The following is a 19,369-nucleotide window of genomic DNA, read 5'->3' on the forward strand; positions in this document are numbered from 1 at the left end:
AAGGAATACTAAGGGATGGGATAAGTTTTAGGAGATATAATAAAGATCAGAAAAAATAATTGAAAATATTGCGCTATAGTAGAAGAATCCTCATAATAAATAATGTATTCCCCGTCGAACCGAGCCTCAAACAGTACTAAATGCGTTATCGCACCGATAACACAGTAACGCCCATTGGCCCAAACTTTCTTTTTTTTTTCTTCGTACTTTTCAAGCAAGCTGCACCATACCATTACCTGAATAACTATCAAGCTTCGGTTCCAAGATGTTCGAGAATACATGTACCCTGCCTCTGTCGGCAGACGTATTCACAACAGCCCTCCACCCGTCGGAGCCCCTCCTGACGGTCGGTTTATCGAGCGGCCACGTCGAGACCTTTCGACTGCCATCCAGCTCTTCTTCTGACGAAAGCGCCGATGCCGATGGAGACACGAGCGTGCTGAGCGACGGCAAGAGCATGATCGAATCTGTCTGGCGCACTCGGAGACACAAGGGAAGCTGCAGATCCTTGGTCTACTCGCACGATGGTTCAGGTAAGCTTCCTACAAGCTTCGTTGTGACTGCTAACCTAACATGTTGTAGCTGTCTATTCAGCTGGAACCGATTCGCTGGTAAAGCACTTTGATCCCAAAACCGGCCAAGTTATTTCCAAATTTGTGATCCCTTCTGCGACTACGGTTCCCGATGCACCGACGCTCCTCCACGTCCTGAACCCTCAGAGCCTGCTTCTCGCGACCGACTCGGGTGCCCTCCACATCATTGACCTAAAAGACGGCAAACTGGGAAAGAAGCCCGTTCAGACTCACTTTCCTCATGCCGACTATGTTTCTTCTATAACACCTTTGCCTCCCACCAGTGCTAGCACCAGCGGATTCCCGAAGCAATGGGTCAGCACTGGCGGTACTACGCTCGCTGTGACCGATGTTAGGAGAGGAGTGCTTGTGCGCAGCGATGACCAGGAGGATGAGCTGCTGTCTTCTTGCTTCGTTCCAGGCATGGGCCCTAAAGGACATCGCAACAATGGTGTTTTGGCGGTAGGATCCAGCTCGGGCGTATTGACCATGTGGGACAAGGGAGCCTGGGATGATCAGCAGGAACGAATTATCGTTGATGGCGACAAGAAGGGCGGCGGTGAAAGTATCGATGCTATGGTCTTGGTCCCGCAAGAGTTGGGACTGGGCAAGAAGGTCGTCTGCGGCGTAGGTGACGGCAGCTTGCGTGTGGTCGACCTCGTCCTTAGGGAGGTGGACGTCTCGGCCAATTTGCGTCACGATCATATGGAGAGCGTTGTATCGCTGGGTTTCGATTGCGAGAACCGCCTTATCAGTGCCGGTGGAAAGACCGTGAAGCTTTGGGAAGAACTATCTGCGCTCCAGGGAGGCAACGACGATGATGATGAAGAAGATGATGAAGACGACGAGAGCGACGAGAGCGACGCCGAAGAGAATGACAACGGCAAGCGGGCTGCTGACAGCGACAGCGACGACGACAGTGAGGAAGACCAAATTGCGGAAATGAAGCGCAGGGCCAAGAGACGCAAGGAGGCCCAGCAGAGCAAACTTGGGCCCATGGGAGCCCACGGCATTATGGGGTTTGAGGGCTTGGATTGAGCGGAGTTTTTCGACGATGAAAATGCTGTTACGATACCCGGGGTAGACATGAAGTAGTGTGATCAGATGGTCAGAATGGCCAAAGCTCAAATCATGGGCGTAGATAAATTTCATTACAAGTATGAGGGATCAGTATTAATGTTGACAACCTTGCAATTTTTTCATGTCTGGCTATCTATCTAATTTATGAAGAAGCCCACCCTAGGAGGTGGACATCCAACGACTCATGTGCAGTTGGTATTCTTCCCAAACGAAGCACGATCACATACATAGTGAAATAACCAAGAACCCATTCGTGTTGAGTCGTGGGGAGAAGTATCCCTCGGTCGATGCTACATGACCTTCGGTGATAGTTCTTTGAGGCCCAGTAGCCTTATGTTTTGACTCGAGACCCAGTAGTCTCTTCTGATGAGTCTTCTCGAAGCCCAGTAGCTTCGGAAAGTACAAGTGCACTTATTCTATCCCGGAAAGGGGGCAGAAGCAAATACCTTGTCATTGAACATGGCGCCAAGGATTGCATCTGAACCGGTGACTAGAGAAAGGACTTGAAGCGGCACCATCCCCAGAATTACTCTATCAGAGAGTACTTTGGAAGACTTAGCCGATGGTCGATGTCTTGCAGAGAAGCGCGACGTCCCAGTGATGAAGTGCAGAGAACTAGAAAACTCTGCAGACCGGGGGTCATGCTCCTTTCTCCATGATTCTCAACCGCGTGAAGGGTGAGGCGGGGGTTGGTGGCGTGCGGTGTGCGAAAATCGCGAAAATCATTATGATCCCAAATCCGAGAAATCGGTGCGAGGGTGGGGATCCAGGTATGAGAATAGGAGATCGAAAGGCTCCTCACAGGTACAAGACAGGTGATTTTAAAAGAGATGATAAAAGAGATGTCTAGGTGGACAAGACCAAAGGTGTTAAACGCCTGGAATGTGAAGGTAACTCCAGCAGGCATCTTTTGACTTTGGCAGCGTGTCGGCTCGAGCGAAGTCCTCCATGACTTTCTCTTCACTGGGCGCTGAGAATCGAGTTGGAGAGCTCATGGTGAGGTTATCGTCGTAAATGATAACGGTGGGAAGTATCCTGGTGTCGTGGCCGCTGCCCTTTTCTTCGGAAGATGAGTCGCTAGGTCCTCCGCCTGGGTGGCGTTCACTTCCACTGTATGTCGTAGGGATGCAAATGTGAGGGATTCCTTTCCGTAAGCCAACGGCTCGGGCCAAAGTAACAGCAGAACCTCCCCCGACGCTGATAACGCAATCTCGTCCAGATGCCCGGGCTGGCATGGTGGTATTAGATAAACAGAGAATTCGACTGTCGAGATTAGGAATAACGGCTTGAATTTTGCGAGCGATATTTGATCTTGAAGGGCTCGACACAATGAGTGGTGAAGACAAATGCAACCGAGCCAGCTCAGACGGTAGACGATGAATTGCGCCAGGGCCAACAACCAAACGAGGTGACGAAGAGTGACGTTTTGGTCGGCGTTGTCGAGATCGAGAGGGAGGTCGCTGGGCCGTGCCGGGCGGACCAGCGTGCGAAGATGGAGGAGACAAGTTGGTGCCTGGCGGCGTCACAAGAGCGGACGCCTTGAGGGCGAGAGCGTCAAGAAGCTTGTCACGGATAGCAACGAGATCGGGATCAGTAACTTTTCGTGGTGACAAACGATGTATGGCGGTGGTGGAGTGGCGCATGAAGGGCCGATGCCGGCTGTCCGGAAGTCTCCAGCAGCGGTAGCGGTTGTTGAGGTATATCGAAGTCCAACCTGCGCGACATCAATCAAGTGCCCAGAATGACAACAATAATGGATTGAAGACGAAAACTGGAAAAGAAGAAATCGACCGAGATTTGATGAAAGTTCAGAGATTCACAAGTCAGAAACATAGCACAAGGTGAGCTAGGGCACATTATTATGGGCAGATAGAATAGGCGTGACCTGGGACGAGACAACGAGACGAGCGAGACGTTTGAGCGAAAATCCGTTAGCAGCACCTGTTTCTGCCTGTGAGAGTGACCGTTTGTTGTGGTTTTTCGCCACAGAAAAAGACGCCACCTCTTCCTTTTGGCTAGGGAACTAGGAGCTTAGGCGTAGGAGAAGAGGAAATTTGGTCTCTTTGTTTTTAATAATACATCAAAAAAAGGGTCCAACCGATGGTCTGGAGCCTAAGATGGGGGAGTTCAAGTGGCAACGCCTAGTCTGTTGGGGTATGGGTGCCAGTCCCTGCGTGAGACCCTGAAAACCTGATGTGAGAGGGGGCAAAAGGTGTACTGTTTCTGTCATGAAGACGTCAAATGTGTAACGGAGGGGGATGCCCTTGACCCCTAAAACCACCTTAGGAGCAGTTTATCCGTCCCGGCCGGAGGATAACCCCGTTAAGTGGAGCAATGATCGGAGCAAAGTCTCGTGGTAACGGAGCAAGTCCGCCAATGAGAAGTCATACGGAGGATCGCCGTTGGCTGTAGACATGGAAGGAAGAGAAAGAAAGAAAGAACTGGCAAAATAAAAAAAAGTGCATCCTTTGTGTCATAAAATCCATATTACCTCAGTGTTGGTATTGAATAACAATATGATTGGTTGTTCTTTCAAGGCACTGGTGACTTTGATAGGTGTAAGCGCTACAGCAGCTCCGTTACAAGAAGACGGCAAAAGCTCTTCTTAGAACGTTCTTGCTGAGGTAATCCAAATTTGAATCTGCGACGTTGCTGCTTTTCCGGGACTCATGCGGATAATGCTGCAGGGACGCAAGGCTGAGTAAACTTGACCTGACTGACCATGATATCTGTTACAACCATGGTATTGTCATCGTTAGAACAGTATCTCAAACGGTTCATGGTTTCGGTAGCTGATTGTTACATTACTCGTCTATATCTGGAGGCCTCTAACAAACGAAGGAGAAAGAACACAAGAGGTAGGATATAGAAGGAGAGCGCATTAGGCCTCCTTTCATGTTGCAAATAGAGCTATAGAATGGGATAGAGTGTCAAAGAGTGAGTGATTATATACAAGCGAGTCGTCACTTACATCAGAGATGAGGCTCATGCTCAAGGATGGAGACCAAAGCACTTTATTAAGTAACAAAAACTCCATGGATGTGGAGAGGCAGGCACATAACGGCAGTCTCCGGTGCCTCCCGCCTTTAGCTCAAGCCAACCTGCCCCTCTAAGCTCTTGCCTGATATTTCCTCTTGCTGGCCTTAAAACACCAGCTTATTTTCTCCCTTTTCAATCATTGTCGCATCAATTACCAAGATCAATCTGGAGCGCTGGCGGCCTTTACGCAATTCCATGACTTTGTCGCCGCTTGTTCTAGTCTCGCAGCTGTGATAACATCTCCAACCGACCGATCGCCCTTCTTTCAGCTCCGTACAATCATCTACATCTTCAAAATGGAATTTATTGCGCAGTCGCCCGCCTCCGTTCTCCCAAGAATCACAAGCTCTTTGCTATCATCACCGGACGCAGCCGACAGCCGATTTTGCTCCCATCTCTATCTTATCTGATAAGCTTGTGGTTGGCCGACGGCTCATGGCCGAGCACAACTTCAGCACGCATATATGCTAGCAAACTGTGGCGTACAATGCATGCACGCTGGAGATAAACGGGAACGAGTTGGATGGTTGAATTCCGACGGTCACTCCAACTTGGTGCCATCTCCTTTACAGAGTCATCCGACTTCACAAACTGATTATCTATCAGCCCTTGGGTTGAAGCTCAGAATGATATCCAGCAGGGTTCAGCTGGTCTTGTCCCTGCTCAAGCTGAGTTTATCATCACAATCCTGGCCATGATAGACAGCCGAAGTCGCATATTCCGTGGCGACGGGTGACAACTCCAGACGATGCGCCGATGCGCTATCTCATCCCCTCGATTCGAACCCAGCCCAATGGTTGTGACAGGCCGTACTCCTCTGTTCGTCCCCCACGTCCCGAGGTGCATCTCCAAAACCGGTTCCCCGACTGGCCGGCCTGATAACAATCCAACTCTATTCATGCCAGCTCCCCATCGTGGAATCTGGGGTTGCATATTTAAACAAGCGATTGTGCGCCATCAAGTCACCAATATCAGGCTTCAGATTAGCATCGCATGTTTTCTTAGCTGACCTTGTCTTTTGATCTGCATCTCATCTCACCTCGCTTGGGGCTCTTGGACCCGGACCCGCAGACACCCACCCGCTGCCCCATCTCTAACCATTTGTCAAGCATCTGGGGAACAAGAAGCGCTGATAAGCTATCTCTGGATCCACGAGTTATCAGTTACAAGTTTTGGGTCGCTAAGCCTAAAAAATAACTCTAGTCACTCCCGAAAACGGCCTCGTGTGTTCGCCAATCACTTCAGTTGTTATACGGAGAGACATTAGAAGTATAAACTTCCATATTGCCCATATCCAATTTCAGTACTGGAGTCATTCAAAGCTATCGCCACTTATATTCATCCAAAGTTGACATCCGAAGCCTGTGTCCGTTGAGTTGATTGACGCCAAGATACCTCTTTCGCTTGTACCCCTCGACGATCGACGCCATCGACACTGAGCCATTCCAGTGTTGGCCTGTTTCTAATTTCTTCACACAACTCCATCTTACAACTTTAACAATGGATGAGGATCAAGGACCACAGTCCATTGCGCCCGAGCATGCGCCACCGAAAACACTTGCTCAGCGTTGCAATGGCCTCGTCAAGGCATTTACTACCAGGCACGGCCTGATTGGCGATTACGACTATGCCTTTCTCTTTCGACCAAACCTGCCATTTATGAAGAAGAGCGTCAACCCAAGTCCCTTCTTTGGACTCAATGATAAGATGCCAGTTCTTTTGGGCTTGCTACTCGGCTTCCAACATGCATTAGCCATGCTAGCAGGTGTAATTACACCACCCATAATCATCAGTGGCAGCGCCAATTTACTACCTGAGCAACAACAATACCTCGTCTCAACCGCTCTCATCGTTTCTGGCATCTTCTCTGCAGTCCAAATCACTCGTTTCAGGCTTTTTGGTACACAGTAAGTTTTCTCATTTGGACTCGGCAAGGTTTTGGGCTAACCCTTGTCTTAGATACTACCTTGGTACTGGAGTTCTGTCTGTAGTTGGAGTCTCATTCAGCGTTATTCCTGTCGCTCAAGGAAGTCTCGCTCAGATGTACGCCAATGGCTTCTGTCCTTCAGATTCTGATGGAAACCCCCTGCCTTGCCCCCAGGGCTATGGAGCCATTCTCGGTACCTCCGCTGTGTGCGCTCTGATCAACATCCTCGTCTCTTTTATCCCCGCAAAGTTCTTGTTGAAGGTCCTGCCACCAATTGTCACCGGCCCTACCGTCATGCTCATCGGCATCAAGCTCATCAAGTCGGGTTTCTCCAACTGGATGGGAGGCAGTGGAGGATGCATGACTACAACTGACGGCTTGTTTGCTCTTTGCCCCACCATCAACGCACCTCATCCTCTTCCCTGGGGGTCTGCAGAATTCCTGGGCTTGGGTTTCTCTGTCTTTGTCGCCATCATCCTGTGTGAGCGATTCGGCTCGCCCATCATGAAATCCACCTCGGTCGTGGTTGGACTACTAGTTGGCTGCATTATTGCTGCTGCTTGTGGGTATTTCGATCGATCCGGGATCGACTCTGCCCCCGTTGCTTCGTTCGCCTGGGTGCACACGTTCCCACTATCAGTTTACGGGCCACTGGTGCTCCCCCTGATCGCTGTTTACCTCGTCTGCGCTACCGAGGCCATTGGCGATGTCACTGCCACATGCGACGTTTCCAAACTCGAGGTGACCGGAAAGACCTATGAGTCTCGTATTCAGGGCGGCATCTTGTCCGATGGTATTGCTGGCTGCATTGGTGCCCTCATGACGATGACTCCCATGTCTGTCTTCGCTCAGAACAATGGTGTTATTGTCCTCACCCGATGCGCCAACCGCAAAGCTGGCCTTGCCTGCGCCATGTTCCTGGTCATCATGGGTATCTTTGCAAAGTTCGCGGCAGCTCTCATTGCCATTCCATCAGCTGTTCTTGGCGGCATGACAACCTTCCTCTTCAGTGCCGTGGCTGTATCGGGCATGTCCATCATTGTCCGCGGCGTTCCTTTCACTCGACGCAACCGCTTCATTCTCACGGCCGGTCTGGCTCTGGGATACGGCGCAACGCTTCTACCTACTTACTTTGATAAGATCTTCACATACAAGGGGGACAACCGCTCTCTTCAGGGTTTCCTCGACGCTATTGTTCTTGTCATGGAGACTGGTTTTGCAGTTGCTGCCATCATCTGCGTGATCCTCAATCTCACGCTTCCTGAGGAGCTGGAGGATGATATTGATGCAGCCCGTTCAGCGACCAATGTCATGATACATGAGGAGACAGAGCAACAGAATAAGGCCATCGCAGGCTCAAGTCGGGAGCATAGCCTAGATCCGCAAAAGCAGAGTTGAATGGATGGAGGGAGAAACATGTAAATGTTCAGTAGGGAACAGGATTCTGTACATTTGTGGTGAATATCTAGCAATCTAAAATATGATATATCATTTGAAGAACTCGGTCGCAACAGATCAGAGGTGATGTTGATAAAGCAGTTCAGTCATTCCTATTCATCAACGACCTTTATCTAAGAATCCCTCTTTCGACTTTCCAAAACGCCTGTAACCAATGGCAACGCTCTGACTCCGGTACTCCGCGCCTCGTTAGAATCATCAAAGCTATGCTGACACAAAGCTACAAACCAGCCTGGTAATTATTTATCATGTCCTCACATATTGAATCCATCAGCTCGTTACTCCATAGACCACATGTGATCTGCTTTCGTATCTCTGCTTGTGAAAGCTGTTCATCTGCCTCCTGTAGTTCTCTTGAACCTCTCCCCAGAGTCCACGATGGCGTTCTTGTATGCACTTGAGCAAGTCGCCTTCCTTCTTGATCTTGCAATGGCAAACACTCGGTGTCCCGCAGAATTTGGCTCTTGACAGCGGATTAGGGAACTTGATGCTAAGACGCTTGAGATTGGGCCAGTTCACACTATCGCTCGTTGAGGCAGGGTTGTTCAGCGCCAATCGGGCCAAGTTCCAGTCCATCTCGCCGTCCGATGGTGACTGCTCATATCGTCGAGCTGAAATAGTAGCATCGCCCTTTTTCTTCTCGATGGCCGCAATGTCGCAGGATGCCCCATCTCTTCCAGATCGGCGACAATTGCAGCGCTCTGGATTCATGTTTGTTTCGTCGTCAATCTGAACCGTCACGAATGAGAACTTGTCTCCTTTACGGTTTTGTGTGAACAAGACCAGCATTGGCTTGACTGGACGCTTGTGTAGAAGCCCTGTAGAGTTTGTCCCTGTTGATATACTGACACTGCGGACGTCGCTGTTGGATGAGTTGCTGTTACTTGAAACGCCGCTTGAGATACTGAAGGAGCGTCCATTGTTGGTCATTGTTGTACTGCTAGATGGAGGCGGAAAGAGAGAGCTGGAGCGACGAGGAGATGGGGTTGACCCGACAGGCTTCCGTGGTGGAGACTGCCGTGGAGGTCCTGGTATCGGGAAGAAGTTTTGTCTTTCAATAGAGGAGGACCCTAATGGCTCTGGAGAAGTTCGTCCTGGCCACGAGCCATAGAAATCAGGCCCCATAGGTAGTCTCTGCGGTATGGTTGGGAGGCTTGGGTGGCGACCGGGAGGACCCATTGCAAAGCCGTCTCCGCCATTTCCATAGGAAGAAAGCGTTGACCCAGGCGAGGCATATGGCCTGCTCCCAGAAATGGGGGAACTTGGTATCGCTCCGGAGGCAAGTGTCGATATGGAGTTTTGACGGCTTGATGAAGTCTTGATGGTGTTGACTGCGGCATCGCTATTAGTGACGAGTGAACCCTCGGTCGATTTGGGTATCCAGAGCTGAAGACAAGCGTTCTCCATGATTGTCTCTTTGACGCCACCCAGAACGAAAATGACTTGGCAGTCGTACTGTGTGGCAGATGCCCATGGCTTGAATCCAGTAACCGCTTGTTGGAACTTCAGTATATCAGCTCCGTCCATAAAATCTAGCCTTGCGATTCTTTCGTTCTGCCGTAGGATGATCTCTTGTGTCATGTGAGTGCCAGTGGGCAAGGCATATTGTGGGTTGAATACCATTGTAGTAACATCGAAGTCGAATTTCTCGGCTATTCAAGTTAGCATTTAGACTCGGATAGAAAAGAGTCTACTCACTTTGCTGTCTTAGTTTGCCCGATGACGCTTGGGCTGACCCAGACATGATGATTCTGAATCTTCGTCCATCTGCGTCTAGCCTTCGAAGGAGCTTGGCTTCCTTTTCGATACCTGGACTATAGCTCTGCAAATTCCTGTTATTGTTAGTATCTTCGAAACAACGGGGGATGTGTCAAGCTTACACCTCTAGCAGTTGTTCCATCATCTCGTCTTTTGTAACCAGATCAACAAGAGGGGCCGGTTCCTTGTCTGGCCAGATCGTGAACATGTCTCGTTTGAGCGTCGAAGTAATTATTCTTGGCGTTACCAACTCGCGACCGAATCGAGCGCATTGTGATGATAGATCCTACTCCCGTTAGTCCGTACGATGCATCTCTCCTGACGCACTACTTACATCTTCCAGTTGTCGGGCGTAGGATGGCCAGTGGGAAGTGTCTTTATCCGCGTCCCGTAAAGCAGGGGCCGCTTGAATTCTCTTGAAAATCCATACACACTTCAATAAGTTGAGATACTGGTCAATCGTCGGAACACGATCTTCGACCACCATACCAGACTTGAAGTTGATTGTGCTTTTGTGAAAGTTCAATATGAACGCATCCGACAGCTCGGGGAGCTCAAAGTCCTCCTCGATGCGATACTCAGGGTGACCAGTGAGCGCTGCAAAACGGAACTGATCGTCCAAGTCCACTGGCACTTCTAATAGAACAACACTGCGCTGAACTCTTTGGTCGAGGGCTTCGTCAAGGTCAGGGATGAGAACTCCCATCAGACGGCGAATGTCATAATGAGCAGCTGTGATGCGGTCCGCGAGGTCTCGATGCATGAGCTCGATATCTTGCCGTACTCGTAACAGGAGATCACTGAGCTCGTCAGCTTACTGAAATAATACCAACTTAATTCACTTACACTTCGAACGGTTTCAAGACGTGCAGAATCTTGGAGTTGTGCAGCATGATCCTTTGGCGTAATTGATCGGCTGCAGGCTGAACGAGTACATTCCATTCCAAGTTGCGTAAAGGGTTGGTTCCTACACGATATCGATTATTTGATCTGAGAAGTTCATTGCATTCTCGTAATGTCATTTCGTAGTCCCCAATAATCTGAACCAGCGACATCCTGTCCCATCGTAGCCTTGCTGGTGCACCTTGTCGTCTTTGACTCTGGAGAGAGTTGTCTGCCCCTGCAACTACTCTGCTGAGGATGTCGAGATTCTCGGCGAGACCTCTAACATCTCTTCCAAATTCTTCATATTGTTTTGCTGCCATACAATCAGACCGATGTTACATCTACGGAAGGTGGAGGGATGAAGGGGTGAGCAATCGCCAAGTACGTGTACCTATTCGTGAAGGTTGACCTTCGACAAAAGCAGTATGTTGGTGAAGGCCCGCAAGGCATATCTCGCAGGAGAAACAAATGCATCGCGTATGAATCACTTACTTGCATTATGATCTTCAGACCAGCCATAGCGGTAGACATCCCAGGCTAGGCGCCCAAGGCTGATAAGGTCTCCAACCTGGAGAGGGCCTGCCATCGAACGCTGCTTTGGTTGATGTTACAAAAGAGCCTCAGATGGCAGGGACCTGGGATTTGAACAAAAGCTAAAGACGATCACTTGGGGAAATGCAACCGTTATCGGGGCCAGAGGAAGTTGTGGACGAGTGACGGGCAGCAATATCTTAAGAAATATTGTTGGCAGGGCTGTTGCTCGGGAGGCCAACAGAAGAAATGTGACAGAGCTTCACCTGGGACGGTCTGATTGGTATGGGTAACACCCACACACTCGCCCCGAAGGAGAGATGCAAGGGCCAGATGGGCCTTCAGGAAAGAAGATAAGAACGCAGTATGCAAGCTCTGTACGGGGGACGCGTACAGTCCGGAGTGGCTGGCCAGGGCTGACCCAAAATCGATGAACCTCGCCGCAGAAAGAGAAAAGAGCTCTTCTCAGGCACCGATGACAGACTGACACGGAGGCGTGGCTGATTCGGTCAGTCAACGGGGCATCGGTTACTGATGTGGGTTACCAGCGCGAGCATGCGGGGTGGAGGGTCAGGAACGGACGGTAGCTTGCTTGCTCTTATCAAGAAGCATGCACCTAGCTATTGGAGCTTTGGTTGTCTGAGAACAGTATGCTTATTCTTCGCTATGATCCAGGTCGGACATATGACGGAGAACATAGGATGATCCATCTTGTGTCATCCCAAGTCAAGTCGCACGTCCCCAAGCTTCAGACAAGTCATCCCGAGGATGAGGTTTTGGTATCCGGGGTTCTTTCAGCTCTGGCTTGGCATGTCTGTGAGCCATGTCTGAGATGCATCGGGGCTGTGTAATGCAGGGTTGACAGATTGGCTGTTCAAGCGATAAAAACGGCGCTAGAAACGCAACGGCTAGCGTTGCGGTTTTTGATGTGGTTGGAAGGTATGGATAAGGCGTTTTGGTAGGCAATAAGGCTGTCGAATTCTTGTCTGAAGTGAGGGGAAAGTCTGCCTAGAACGACCAGTCCCTGCAGGGAGTTGATAAGGTCACACGATGGTGATGAGGCTTGAAAACCGTCCTTTGCTTGGTCGGTCAGCCATTTTGGGCTGATTGCTCTACGCCCGGCTTTGGTGTGATCGTCGAACCCTGCCTGCATGAGTTCCAGAGAGCGTTACTTAATACCCATGGTCCCAGATAGCTGTGTAGCTCATATCGGAGCTTGTTCTTTGTGTTGTTTACCCTAATTTCGAGATATCGTTGACTCGATGCCAACTTTGGCTTCAAATTGAGGTGTAAGCTGGTTCCCCAGACCAACTCCAGTCTTTCGACCTTTTCGAGCTGCAGCTTCCGGCTGCATCAAGAATCACAATGAACGACTTTGCAGCATATCAGGATCACAATCGTGAGCCACCGCGGCGTGAAGAGCCAGAATGGGATAGCGACCGTTCGGTGATCTTTAGGGAAACCGACAACCCCAATGGCATCTTTACATCAGCACCCAAGGAAGCCTTCAAGCTCGGGTACTTTGATGTCATGTGCCTGGTTCTCAACCGAATGATTGGTATGTCGCATTGTTTTCGGGGGTTTTTCGATGTTGTTTCTTGAGATATCATAGAGCGTTTTCATGATGGATTTTGGTGATGTTGTGTTGAAGTTGAAATTAAGTTGAGAACCCAGAGATCGGATGAGACCCAAGTGGGGAAGTCTGCTTATACCTTTAAGATCCATGGTTCGCTCCTTCCTTGGCCCAAGCTTGAGTTTCTATTTGGAAGTTGCTCTTCTAACTCTCGTCATCCATCTCTTCTCCCTACTCATATCACGATTCAAACTTAGTGGTTTAATCCAGAGCGGAAATATGGTCTTGGGACACTGTGCTACTCTGCAACTGAGATGCTAACTCTCATCACAGGAACCGGCATCTTCAATTCACCACAGAGAGTAATGGAAGGAACCCGTTCAACGGGCGCATCTCTTCTCCTCTGGCTGGCGGGTATCATATACTGTCTCTCAGGCGTTCACGTCTACATAGAGTACGGTCTCAATGTGCCCCGTTACACCATCAACGGCATTGAACAGAGTGTTCCTCGCAGCGGCGGTGACCTCAATTACCTCCAATATGTTTACCAGAAGCCCGCATACAGAAGAGGCACCGTACTTCTCAGTACGTGTATGTTCGGATTCTGTTTCGTGGCTCTCGGAAACATGGCAGGCAACTGCATCAGTTTTGCTACAAGAGTGCTTTATGCATCTGGCAACACTGACCCAGCTCCTGGAGCAATCAGAGGTATTGCTATCGGAATCGCAATCCTCACTTGCTTCATTCATACCTTTTCTCGGCGAGCAGGTATTCTTCTCAACAACATGTTGGCTATGATCAAAGTCATGATTCTACTGCTCATCATTGTCACAGCTATCGTGGTCGGTGCAGGAGCTTTGAAGACTACTAAAGGCGAGAAGGTCAAGAACTATATCTCAGAGAACACTCAGCCCTCTCGTGCCTTTGCAGACTCTGGCGATGCTAATGGCTATGCTCACGCTTTCTTGGCCATCATCTTTAGCTTCTCTGGCTTTGAACAGCCGAACTACGTCATGGGTGAAATTAGCAGGCCAAGGCGAAAGCATCCAATCGCTATGATGCTTGGTGTCGGTATTGCCATTGTACTTTATATGGCTGTCAACATCTCATATGTAAGTCTTATTTCCCGCCCCTGCGTATTCTTCTTCTGACTCTCTTCAGATGGTCGTGGTCCCAGAAAAGGATCAAATAAGTACCAACGTAGCGCAAGAGTTCTTTGAGAGAACTCTCGGCTCCCTAACCGAAGATGAGACTGGCCAGCGGATCTTCAACGCTTTCCTTGCCATATCAAGCATGGGTAACATCATCGTGATGACTTACACCGCTGCACGAGTAAAGCAAGAGATCGCCAAGGAAGGTATCATTCCCTACGCCAAGTTCTTTGCTCAAGACGGCGATATCTCATTGGGTCGATTGCTATCATGGCTCAAGAAGAAGGGCATGTTTAGTTCTCTTCTGAGCACCCGATGGCTTTCCCCAGAGGATCACAGAGAGAGGACGCCCGTCGGTGCCTTCGTCCTGCACCTTACATCCTGCTTCATTCTTATCTTCGCTACTTGGGGTATGAATTACTTCAACTCTTACACTTTACTCACCAGTCTGAGCGCTTATGTCATCAATGCCTTCTTCGGGATCTTTCTGGGTCTTGGTATCCTGATCCTCCGATTCAAGGGACCACCACAAACAGACAAGGACGAGATTCAGAGCCCGGCGGCAGCCCCCCAGACTTGGCGACAGATGACCGGCAAGCATATCAACCCAACACTCAGCGTTATATGCGCAGTTATATATGTGATTGGTGGCCTCTGGCCCATCGTGACTATCTGGATCAAGCCCTCGACACCGCAAAATCTCCAGTGGTGGCTTGTCCCAACCATCACATGGTCCGTCATCGGTGGCAGTATTCTCTGGTTTCTCGGCTTCATCTCTTTCGCATGGCGCAGGAAGCAGAAGAGGAACGAAATCTTTGTCGTGGAGAAGAAGCCCGAGTTCGAAAGTGCTGATGGCTCTGACGATTCGGGAGAGAAGGCCGGCGGTTATGTGCTTGTGCACGAGACAGTCTACCTGAGTTGGATCGCAGGGGAAGTTCATGAATCAAGAGGAACCGGCTTGACGGGCTTTGACGAACGCGCAGACACAATACCAGTGCCCGCGGCGAGTCGATATGTTGGCACCGACTTTGAAGCATTTTATGAGGATGACCACCAGGGTGCAGCGCCAACAAGGGGGTATAATACGGGATATAGGCCATGAGTGATTGATGATTTACGTAAATAGGGTAATGAAAAACATGATTCATGACAAGTTTATTCGCGCGCGACAGTGCAGGGCGCATACTTGGAAATGTGTCAAGTGAGAGTTGAGGAGCAACAAGACCTATCCTCCAGTCTTCCAGTACATGAGCCAAGATGGAACAAAAATGATATATTGGAGGATGGAAGACTTTTTGAATTATTGAAAGCAGTATCTGCACCACAGATTCCACAAGTGTTGATAAGAAACGTTCGCTTCGAAGACATAATGTCCTGGAGATATAGGGTAGCCCGGCCCTATAAAACTCGACGATATTCACTAGGCCTTCTATGGAGGGATGATACCTGTTGTCATCATGTCGGTCTAGCCGTTTGTATTGTGCTCATGTCTTCACTTAATATTCTTTCGCATGCTTGGACCAAGTCTCGGTGTGCAAATGAAGCTGCGATTATCTGATGCCTTTACCCACCGATCATTTGTTCATCAAGCGCAACTTTGCGCGAGCAGAACACAGCATTCATCATCATAAACATGTGTTGGGATCACAAAAGATAAATCGATTTATTGTTGGTATTCCTTCAAAACCATCTCTTGTAAACACAGCCCTAACCCTGTCCTTTTACCCGACATTATTCGCCGGTAATTATAATGGTCTATTGTTGTTCAGTGTGCCACGTTACGTGTAAGAAGTCGTATGTTGTCCACAAAACCTTCCACGAGCTCTTGATAGCGGTGTGGTCTCGAGCTCGCTGCCTTGCTCCCTTGGTCGATCAGTAGTTTTGAGTCGAGCTCAATCTCAAGTTCATGCTCCTTCTCTTTTACCTGCGATATTGTTAGTTGAGCGGAAAAGTTGCCTGGGGCTATAAAGAACTTACTCCGTGCCGATCCTGTATGACCTGCGTGAGGTCAACCTGGTAGGGCCCGTGGGTGTAGCTGAGTCTGTCCTTATTCCGTTCAGGGTTTTCCCCACGATCACGATTTGGAAGTTGCTCCAGCTCTTCCACTGAGCCGTCCCAGTTCATTTCGAGGTTGATACTGATGCGACAATCCATTGGTAAAGTAGGGAAGTGAATATCAAGGTCAGATACGCGTGCCTTGATGATCTTGGCAATAACCTTGTTGTCTTTTTGGTTGTATGTGACTCTCACACGGACTGCTCTTCGCGATCCCAGTCGGCTTCGCACGCATCCAGGTATCCTTGCTTGTAGCTCTGGTGGAATCTCGAAGAACCGATCTCGCTCTCTCCGATGCAGGGCAACGATTGGGACACGTTGACTGCCTGCTGGATTCATGGGATGTGTGATTTTGACGAGTTCGTTTAGGTAGTCGTTCATCTTCTTATGTGAGCCCTGAAAGTAACATTAGCAATGTCATGAATAAGGCAGACGCTGGAACACTCACTTCCGTCATGCTACTCTTAAAAGCTACACGGCTGTTATCCATCAGGATGCACTCAGACGCAATACCTCGATCAACTCGTTGGTTAGTATCTCTATCGATGAGAGTGCCCAGTTTCGCTTCAATCTCAAATTGAATACCGCGACTACTGATTTCTCTCATGTCTGGGGTGTTGATAACATTGAGGAAGAGGAAATCAGCCACTTGTCTTGATACGTCCTCAAAAGGTTTGAGGCCAGTAAGACTCGGTTCCCAGGGTCCAAGTATCTCTTGGGGACCTGGTTCGGCGACGGGAACGTGAGGAGGTGGGTTACCCCGGTTAGTCTCAGGCGAGGCATGGCGACTAGGACGGGCGTTCTCCTTCTTTCCGTTGAGATGTGAATGGACTCTCTTTTGTAGGACGAAGTTCGCATTTGTAGGCATGCTGTTCATTTTTCGAGCATCCTGTGCCCAGATAGGTGGCTGTGAGTAACGTCTTCGCTTTTTAACCGTCGCGGCAGCTGGTACACTGGAAGATGCCGATTCAGACTCGCGCTTCACAGCAATGCCACCGTTAACCTCACTGGGCTTCATTCGTTTCTCCTCGGGCTCCTGTCTGGGACTGTCACGATCCTCAAGCTTGCGCTTGGCAGGAGTTGCCGCGCGTTCTGTGTCGATGGCCATTGATTGGGGTATAGGAGCTGATTGAACTTGTTTAGCTTTGGCGTCTGCTGCCGCCGATGCAGCAAGTGGATCGTGATTGCTTTGAATCGACGGGACTCGAGATTTGGGGCTGACGGATGGGCTAGGAGCTCGTTCACTATGCGATTGGGATCGTCGGTGTACGTCGGGAGCGGGCGATCCGTAGCTACTAGATATGCGCTTCGCGTGAAGCGGAGGCGGAGGTGAGCTCTGTACTTGTGCTTGTACCTGTACCTGTGCTTGCGGTATTGGCGCTCCGGTGTAGGAAAGTCTTTGTTGGTATGGACTCGAAGGCTGTGCGAAGCCGCCAGTGACTGATGCTTGTCGAGATCCCGCAGACAAAGGAGGACCGACAGGCGTAGGTGGCTGCGAGGGCTGGCGATTATATTCGGCAGGAGGTGGGCGCGAAGCTGTGACAGGACTGCCTTGGGCAAAAGAGCCGTAAGGATGATGTGGTTGAGCAGATGTTGGAGTAGGAGTAGAATGAGCAGAATGACTAGCCGAGGGAGGGCGCTGATTCAGATATTGCTGAGTCTGTGGGATAGAGCTTTGTGGGTGTTGTTGTTGAGTTGGAGGATAATGACCAGGTGCATGACCTGGTGGCACGCCTTGTGGGCCCTGAGAGAAGCTTTCGCGAGTTGCGTATTGAGTAGGTGAATATTGGTGACGTTGGACTGGACTGGCCATCTCCCCAGGGGACTGAGTTGGTGGGAAAGGATACCCTGCGGCAGCCGCTACGGTCGAAGGAGTCGTTGACGTTCGATAAGGAGATTGACCTGGAGTTTGGACGCTTGGGGACCGCGGATCGTGAAATGCGCCTGCTGGCTGTATCGGAGGGGGCGCAGGACGTCCTGGATATGGCCCGGGTGTCTGGTACGGAGATTGTGGTGGATACGCACCGGGCGGTGGTTGATGGGGAGATGGCTGAGGATGCGACGGTGGTCGTGACTGAGGGTGATGTGGATGACCAGTATGCGGAGAATATTCTTGGGGCATCGGTTTGCTCGGCGAAGGTTGAGGTGGTGGATGGCGGCCGTACTCGCGATAGTATGGAGGAGGAGCGGGTGCTTGGGCTGGACTCTGCGATGGTCGCTGCATCTGCTGGGGGTGAGGTTGCTGCTGATGTAGCGGCGGCGGCGGTTGCGGTTTCGGCGCAGGTTTGGCGGGAGCGCGATCGCCGCCATCAGACGTATTAAGAACTGAACGGAGATCCATGGCGATGGTGTCGCGATGAGGGGAGAATGAAGATTCTGCGACAACACGACGCCTCAAAGGTTCGGCGCGAGGGGAGACCACAAAACAATTGTAATGCCGGTCGCTTGTCTCGAACCGGGTTGTCGACGCGGCGGGAGCGCAACTAAGTATAGACGGATGTTGTCCTCAATTGATATAGATCTATGACGCTGTTGAGGCGATGGAGGACGTTCGTTGTCGCGCGAGGAGGACGGCGCAGGTGGACATGGATGACTGGTTGGGATGTTTCTACGTCGCCATGGCGAGGCTGCCACGCTGTCGAATGGGCGATTGACGATTGGCGAATAGAAATCGCGTACAGAAATGGACAGACGCGGCTGAGAGGCGCTCGTTTGGATGATATTATCGATGGATCGTGTGCGCTGGAGGTTATTCGCGAACTGGAATAGTTCTAGGATTGATTAATATTTGTGTTGGTGTCCTGTCGTCGTTTTCTGGCGACAAACAAAGATGGACAGGCGACAGCCTGACGCTAGAGCTCCAGGGATATGCCCACGGGCGGTACTACCTCACCTAACTCAACTGTACGTACTGGATGGCCCAGGACAAATTTTATTAGCGATAGCGTTCCCCAAGCTTTTTTACTCGCAGTACATGCCCTGTGCCGCGAAATCAATGAAGATCTAGGTACCGATCATCAACCCCCGGAGAGGCTTAGTATACTTATCGCAAATCAGGTTAGCGAATTAAAGATGAGACACGCTACTTGTCACTTTTCCATATGCCCCGAGATAAATTGCACGAGACTCAAACGCCATAATCAGAGTACGATTCCTGTGGAGGTCGAGTCCTTTGCAATCTCCTTAAGCTTAAAGGACATCAGCCTTATCGACTCAACATGTTTATATGATCTTCTTATAAGCATTGGCTTACTCCAAAAACTCCGACGTTTCTCATGCTCAGGATACTTGTATTCGACGTCATAGTTGAGTTACCAACCAGGGGTAGCTGAGCTCCATG

General features: G+C 50.1%; 6 protein-coding genes across 6 annotated transcripts; 3 read left to right on the forward strand and 3 right to left on the reverse strand.

The window, feature by feature from the left end:
- Positions 1-265: 265 nt before the first annotated feature.
- Positions 266-1,610, forward strand: BKA55DRAFT_529371 (WD40-repeat-containing domain protein; the record flags this gene model as incomplete). Its single annotated transcript, XM_046189070.1, has 2 exons — positions 266-533; positions 595-1,610. The coding sequence occupies 2 exons, from the start codon at positions 266-268 to the stop codon at positions 1,608-1,610; spliced, it is 1,284 nt and encodes a 427-aa protein (XP_046041436.1).
- A 911-nt stretch (positions 1,611-2,521) lies between these two features.
- BKA55DRAFT_529336 (uncharacterized protein) lies at positions 2,522-3,295 on the reverse strand (the record flags this gene model as incomplete). Its single annotated transcript, XM_046189066.1, has 1 exon — positions 2,522-3,295. The coding sequence occupies one exon, from the start codon at positions 3,293-3,295 to the stop codon at positions 2,522-2,524; it is 774 nt and encodes a 257-aa protein (XP_046041437.1).
- A 2,896-nt stretch (positions 3,296-6,191) lies between these two features.
- BKA55DRAFT_698043 (permease family-domain-containing protein) lies at positions 6,192-8,016 on the forward strand (the record flags this gene model as incomplete). Its single annotated transcript, XM_046200480.1, has 2 exons — positions 6,192-6,598; positions 6,651-8,016. 2 exons carry the CDS (start codon positions 6,192-6,194, stop codon positions 8,014-8,016), a joined length of 1,773 nt encoding a protein of 590 aa, XP_046041438.1.
- Positions 8,017-8,346: 330 nt separating this feature from the next.
- BKA55DRAFT_546748 (uncharacterized protein) lies at positions 8,347-11,305 on the reverse strand (the record flags this gene model as incomplete). Its single annotated transcript, XM_046190952.1, has 6 exons — positions 8,347-9,728; positions 9,775-9,908; positions 9,957-10,120; positions 10,169-10,634; positions 10,681-11,032; positions 11,212-11,305. The coding sequence occupies 6 exons, from the start codon at positions 11,303-11,305 to the stop codon at positions 8,347-8,349; spliced, it is 2,592 nt and encodes an 863-aa protein (XP_046041439.1).
- Positions 11,306-12,615: 1,310 nt separating this feature from the next.
- Positions 12,616-15,076, forward strand: BKA55DRAFT_529491 (amino acid permease-domain-containing protein; the record flags this gene model as incomplete). The annotated part of the gene is made up of 3 exons (XM_046189080.1): positions 12,616-12,808; positions 13,157-13,935; positions 13,985-15,076. The coding sequence occupies 3 exons, from the start codon at positions 12,616-12,618 to the stop codon at positions 15,074-15,076; spliced, it is 2,064 nt and encodes a 687-aa protein (XP_046041440.1).
- A 663-nt stretch (positions 15,077-15,739) lies between these two features.
- BKA55DRAFT_529474 (CYTH-like domain-containing protein) lies at positions 15,740-18,370 on the reverse strand (the record flags this gene model as incomplete). The annotated part of the gene is made up of 3 exons (XM_046189076.1): positions 15,740-15,898; positions 15,952-16,425; positions 16,478-18,370. 3 exons carry the CDS (start codon positions 18,368-18,370, stop codon positions 15,740-15,742), a joined length of 2,526 nt encoding a protein of 841 aa, XP_046041441.1.
- Between the last annotated feature and the right edge of the window lie 999 nt (positions 18,371-19,369).

Source organism: Fusarium redolens (assembly GCF_020744475.1).
Source record: "Fusarium redolens strain MPI-CAGE-AT-0023 chromosome Unknown BKA55scaffold_32, whole genome shotgun sequence".
Taxonomy (NCBI): domain Eukaryota; kingdom Fungi; phylum Ascomycota; class Sordariomycetes; order Hypocreales; family Nectriaceae; genus Fusarium; species Fusarium redolens.